General features: G+C 30.9%; 1 protein-coding gene across 1 annotated transcript; it reads left to right on the top strand.

The window, feature by feature from the left end:
- The first annotated feature begins 2472 nt into the window (after positions 1-2472).
- On the top strand, positions 2473-5070 carry LOC114382180 (patellin-4-like). Its single transcript, XM_028341425.1, has 4 exons — positions 2473-3960; positions 4083-4207; positions 4292-4433; positions 4586-5070. Exons 1-4 carry the CDS (start codon positions 3079-3081, stop codon positions 4847-4849), a joined length of 1413 nt encoding a protein of 470 aa, XP_028197226.1. The 5' UTR covers positions 2473-3078; the 3' UTR covers positions 4850-5070.
- The last annotated feature ends 2205 nt before the right edge of the window (positions 5071-7275 follow it).

Raw genomic sequence — 7275 nt, 5'->3', positions numbered from 1 at the left:
ATATTTATAGTAGTTATAGTAATTATGTATGCTCAGTATAAATTTTTTATTATAGTAATTATGCATATTTTGATTTTTATAATATAATAATTAATTTATTATAATTTATTTTTTCAAAATATATTTATTTTACAAATATAACTTTTATCAATTTTTTTATTATAAAAGAATATTCTATTTTAAAATCAAGGTAGTTATAATATACATTACTTGAGGTAAATAAGATTATTTTAAAGTAAACTAATTAAATTAATCTTTTTTATTAGGGTAATTATAATTATAATAAATATATATTCTACTTCTTTTTTCCTTAGACAATCAAAAGGGTGATAATGGATAGGACTTGAGTAAGATTTACATCGTGTTTAAAAATAATATCCGTATATGATCCTATACTATATATCTTTATTGGTATTTATGACTCATATTTTATTTATGTATAAAATTAATAATAATAAATCATAAAAATATTTAAAATTTAATTAAAACAAGCAAACATAATATTGGTTTTTCTAAACTCATAAATAAATAAAATTACAAAAATAATCATCCAATATAACAATTGTTAAAGTCAATATTCTAATAACTTAATTAAAAGTCTAATTAAATGTTTGATATTTTTCACTCTTGTAATAATATTGTTAAAGATTAGAGACTTAAAATATTAGTCATAAAAGAATAATTATTTTTTACAATATATATATATAATATGTGCAAGGCCAAACGAGTTGGATACTATAGGTGGTATACTACCCATACCCACACCAATACCCATGAAAATTTATGGGTATATATCCGTTCTTATGAGTATATATCCGTTTTGTATCCAACTCTAAGGATAATTTTCATCCTGCTAGCGGATATTTTTATGAATACCCGTAGGATCTGGTGGCACTTTTGTGATCCTAGACAATCCCATTATGCTTCTGTGTTTTCTATTACTCTACTGTTAGTTTTTCCAGTAAAGGCTTATCATTTAAATGACATGATAAGGAAGAAATTATGGGTAAGTTTATGTTTCTTTTTACTTTCTTTATCATTCATCTCATTTTTCATACTTTTATCACATATTTTTATTTTTATTTTCCTTTGACCACGCCTTGCATATCTCATCATTTAACTTTTTTTTCCCTTCACTTTTAAGTGTTTGATGAAGGTCAAATGTTGAAGACAAATAATTTTATGAGCAAATCCAATATATTTTGATTATATATTTACACTAAAATAATTTTAAAAATACTTTGTATATTAAAATTTCAACACCCGTGCGTGCAAGTGCAAGGCCCTGGTTATTAAGCTATTGGATATATAAAAAGTTGATCCCTGATTTTTTTTTTTTTGAGGCAGGTTTTAAGATCGCAAAGAATGCAAAGATGTGATATCTTCAACACTGACATGCATATAAATGAAATATATATATATATATATATATATATATATATATATATATATATATATATATATATATATATATATATAACATAAAATTTAATTAAATTAATTTTATTTAATAAAATTGTAAGTAAATTCACGATGGGTAAAGGATTTAGATTCACTTTGCTATTATCAAATAAAACTTCTTTGAAACATTTTCGGCTTAAAATAAGGCCGTTCAAATTTATAAAAGAACTCAAGTTTAGTGATAAAATAAAATAAAATAAAATGACATGTTTGGAACTTCATACAATTAAAACATAAACTCATATCCCAATATCACATCTTATCAGAGCATTGTACCCTGACGTCTTCCAGTACGAGACTCCTTAAAACAATCCACCTAGTCATCATCAGCTCCCACGAACACAAGATTCGAGATCATGACATGATCTAAATACAAACAACACACAGAGTGAATTATCATATTCCTAAATAGGTAAAGATAAATGAAGACACATGTATATGATATAAGTATAACAAACTCAACTTAGCACAATTTACATCATTTTACTACTCATTGCGTAACATCACTTGTCTCAATGATTTAATTACAAAATCACATTCCACACCTTCACATTACAAATCCCAAGTACAACACAATATTTCACACTCACACAATTTATTACCCACCATCATGTAGAAGTCACAATGATCATTACACAAGTGTTATACAATAAATACACTCAGACTCAATCTTATATGTAATGTGATATCATGTCAGTTATAAACAACACTAGAGTGCATAGAAGTAGATAATAAGACACGTCATACAATGAGTATGTTAGGTCACTCTCATTAAGTGAAATCATAAGGTGACTAGCCAAGGTCATTCCGTTTTATGAAAATACTCAAACTATATAGATCAACATAGATTTAAAAGAACACTCAAATATAGTATATTTATCCAAAAGGCCTAAACTTCGAAGAATCCATTAAGATCTCACTTTCCTAATTCAGGTCTAACCCTTAAAATAATTTTTGCATGCAAACATTGCTAATGAATTATACAATACATACGACCTCACACTTTTTTATTTATTTTATGAAAAAAACAGGATGTTACAAGTTTGTTGTGATTACAACGAGGTTGGCCCGTGTGAATTGATTTTGTTGCATGAAAAAGAGCGTTGTCCTCTTGCCATGCCAACTTGGTTTAAATCATTCGAAAACATTATTTGCCAACGAATAAGAAACCAAGCCATTACTTGTGATCTATATTTGGCGCTACTCACCTAAACTAACGGTTGAGCATTCTCAATTTGAGGGAAGTGATCCATCATCACTCAACATTATTGGGTTGTCACAAATTAACAAGGCCTTCTCATGCATGCATGCATCTATGCATGTAATAATGTAATGTAAATGCCACCTTTCTTCTCTTCTTTCCTTCTCCACCCCCTCCCTCCATCAAATGCTCTAAGGTTTTAAATATCGGTCACCGTGGTTTCATCGCGATTGTTGACATCGTGGCAAATCGCGGACAAATGCAGCTCATGTGGTCGCGTTGAGTTGCTGATAGTTAAAAAATCTTGATATAGTAGTCCAAATCACGATTGTGGAGCTCTCTAATCTAGGAGGAGGAGGAGGAGGAGGATCGGTGCATGCAGGAGAAGAATTAATTACAACATTTGAGTGGCAACCATGAACGACGCCAATGAATGTTGTTGCAATGATGAATATGGGAAAATCGTTGTTGGGGTACCCCTAGTTATCAATTTCTTTGATAAGAACAACAACAATGATGAGAAGAGTCTCAAGGTCCAAGAGAAGAAGAACCAAGAAGATCATGATTGTGATCAAGAAGATGATGACGATGATCTTGATGCCACAGCTTTGGGAGACGCGGGGGCGCCTAGTCCTGCTGAGATTAAACTCAAGATGAAGAAGTCATTGCTCGAGTTTCGTTGCAAGGTTGAGGATGCCATTCTTGGGAACTATTTGTTAGGAGAACAAGATCATGAGAAACTTGCACCACAAGAAATAGCAGTGGCAAGGGAACAGATTAGAGAGATTACTCTCTGGGGTGTCCCTTTGTTGCCAAGCAAGGCTCATGAGGGCACTGATGTTGTTTTGAGGAAATTCTTGAAGGCCAAGGATTTCAAGGTGAATGAGGCCTTTGACATGCTGCAAAAGACACTTGTGTGGCGCCGCGAGAACAACGTTGATGGGATCACCGATGAGGATTTGGGTTCTGAGTTCGGAAATAATGCAGGATTCTTGTGCGGTAAGGATAGGGAAGGTCGTCCTGTGTGTTACCATGCTTGTGAGATTTTCAAAGACAGGCGTGTTTACAAGAAGACATTTGGATCAGATAACACATGTGACAAGTATTTGAGGTGGAGGATTCAAATGATTGAAAAGGCTGTGAAGAAGCTTTGTTTTAGAGAAGGAGGGGTGGAATCCATACTTCAGGTTTTTGATTTGAGGAACACTCCAATGCAAGGAACCAAGGAGCTCAACTCAGTCAGCAAAAAGGCTCTAATATTGTTTCAGAACTACTACCCTGAGATCATTCACAAAAATGTTAGTTTATAAAAGTATAATAGAGCATAGTGGTATTAGTGGCTATTAGGCTTTAATCTAAATTGAAACTGCAGAATGCTGATTGATTTTTCTTTCCCCCCATTTTTTGATTTAATTTGCAGATTATAGTATATGCTCCATTTTGGTTCTACACTTCTCAAGTGCTATTATCAGGGTTCATGAACCAGAGAAATAAAAAGAAGTTCATCTTAGCTAGGTCACAGAAGGTCACACAGACACTTCTCAAGTAAGTGTGCTTAACATGAACCTTAGTGTTCCATTCTCTCAATCTTATTCAACCACAGTTAATTAACATTTGTCATTTGTGAAGGTTTATAGCCCCAGAGCACCTTCCAACTGAATATGGTGGTCTAAGGAGGAACAATGATGAAGACTTCTCGCCTTATGATAAGGTTTCAGAGCTTAAAATCAAAGGAAGTACGGTTTCTAAAGTTGAATTTCCAATCCAACAGGTATATACAACATGAATCTTTTTTTGGATCAAAATTGAATGCACTTATGCACATGTACCTAAAAGTATTATTATTATTATTATTATTATTATTATTTACCATGTAAGACTAATTTGCTTATTTGTTGTAATTTGATTTTGGAATGTGTCTAGCTTGGAGTGACAATAATGTGGGATGTAACTGTGGTGGGATGGGATGTGTCCTACAAGGAAGAGTTCATTCCAGATGATGAAGGCTCATACACTGTACTACTGCAAAACCAAAGTGTAGATGGTAGCAGCACTAGAAACTCCTTTTACATCAGTGAACCTGGGAAGATAGTGATAACAGTTGAAAATAGAACCTACAAGAAGAAGAAAATGTTCTATAGATCTACAGCTAGAACCACTGTTCCCATGTTCTTCTTGTTACAGTAGCAATTTGATTTGAAGATATTGTACATTCCTCACTCAGTTACCAACATGAAATTGCTTGGCAGAATAGACCCGTTTTACTCACTGCTAAAGATTCAAAGGTTTTAGTTCTCGGCTGCTAGAATTGTTGATTCTTTGCATATCTATATGTTTCTAATGGTTTTTTTAACACTTGGAACTCAAAGCACATGAATTTAATGGAATAGAATTGGATGATCGTGTAATATTATTAGTTGGAGATAATTTTTTGGGGGACAGCTTGTTTATCTAGTGATAGATAGGAACGTGGTCAAAATATGGACAATTGGTTGCATCAACAAAATGGAAAATGCACCATGGTGCATTAAGTTTTCTGAATAAAAACAAATGATTAATAATAAATCATGTCTAATTCTGGTTGCTGGTCACTGAAAGCAATTTGAATCTGCTTATGGAAGTTAATTAAAACATTGGTCGGCGACAAACTCAACCAAAATTTTCTGGAACTAATTTCCTAAACAAAACACACCTTGAGCCTACACCAGTTTTAAAACTCCTTTACCAGGATGCATCATAAATCACAAGTAAATTCAGAAATTTGAATATTAAGAATTCTGCTGAAATTGTGAAAGAAGCCAAAAGATTCAAAAGGAAAACAAAAGCGCCGCATTATAACTGCTCCAAGTTTAGTTCCATATCTAACTTGAGACTTCGTAATCTTTATACTAAACTTTTAACACATCTTGTGCCAAGTTTAGTCTTATATAGTAAAATGCTCAATAATAACATTTTGTGGTAACACTATGACATATCCGAGCTATCCATAGAAATTTTCACCCCAATAATAAAAAAAGTAAAAAATTATTCAAATAATAAAACCCAAAAATTATTTACATAATTGATACAATCGTTATTTAACCACATTTGTATTCAATTTAATGTCGACTATTCCTACGCAAAATATAGAAAAATTACAAATGTTATTATAATTGTTTCAATTATTGTTTAACTTTTTAATATATAATTATATTTTGTGGTAAACTTTATAATTATAATATATTTTTTATTTTTGTACTTATATTTTATAATCTCAATAAAAATTGAAATAACACAAAATACATTTGAATAAAAAAATACTTATGTTTTTAAAAATATTTTTTTAATAAAATAAGCAGATTTTTATTTTTTTATAATCTAATATAAGTATTTTTTCAGCTTAACCGACGCTAAATTAATTAAAAATATGTTTGTAAATTTAGTAATTAAATATGTGTTAAATAAAAAAATAACTTTCTCACCTTGAATAGTGAATTGCATCATATGTAAATATTTTTTAATTGTATTATTTGAATAATTTTTTATTTTTTGTATTTTTTGGATGAAAAATTGGCCATCCACAAGCACACCTCGAGACCCAAGGCACATGATTGCGATTTGCGAGGCAATCAGACATTAAAGAATCAAATTCACAACCCAAGCAGATACTCCAGATACAATACAAATTAAATTCATTCTCATAGAATAACGCCAAAATGAAAATTGAAATTGCAACGCACAAAATCCATGCATCTTGCGATTTATTGAGATTTCACATGCCACATAACAACATATTTGTAGGCTTCATGTTCCGCCTAGAAATCCTAGACAAATTAATGACAACCACTCAGTAACCTTCCTTGCTTTTGCTTCTGAATCAATATACAGAAGAAAAAAAAAATCATTCATTAAAAAACAACATTAACATAAAAGATTATGGGAGGAAAAACTTAAGATCGGTCAAATTCTTTAATAAAAATTAATAAATGCTTCTTACTAATAACACGTTAATAAAAAAATTAGCCTCTACTAGATGTAATAATTTACATAATTCCTTACTGGAATCGTATCAACAAATAAAATTAAAACATGTTTAGTAACAATAATTCCTCTAATAAAATAGTTCAGACATGCATGGTCCCACTCTTTAAAGATTTATTCTTGCTTTTCTTTCTCTCACTGCTCACTATACTGCGCATGCTTTTATAATCCTGAAATCCAAACATTACAAGATAGCTAGATCTACGGGTCAATCGTATATAAACGTATAAAATCGACGCCTCTATATATTTTCTGGACATGGTAGCCCAAATTCACAATCCGAATAATATAAGCGAGGCACGTGTAAGTTTAATATGATATGATAGCAACGTATATATATGCACACTGAAGTGTGATTATACTGTATACGTGTGACCCAATGTTATTCATTTTATTTCACATTTTTTCTTATATCCATTTATCTCATTTACTAAAGAAATTATATAAAAATAATGTATATGAATCGAATGTTGATCTCATTAACTCATAGGATTGACACAAGTAAAAGATTCTGTATGTTGCATTCATATATGGAGAGCTAACTAGAGTTAGTGGATGAACTTGTTTAATTTCTTTCTTGTATAAATTTTTTT

The sequence above is a fragment of the Glycine soja genome, chromosome 13 (genome assembly GCF_004193775.1).
Source record: "Glycine soja cultivar W05 chromosome 13, ASM419377v2, whole genome shotgun sequence".
Classification (NCBI taxonomy): domain Eukaryota; kingdom Viridiplantae; phylum Streptophyta; class Magnoliopsida; order Fabales; family Fabaceae; genus Glycine; species Glycine soja.
This window is presented reverse-complemented; position numbering and strand designations above follow the sequence as displayed.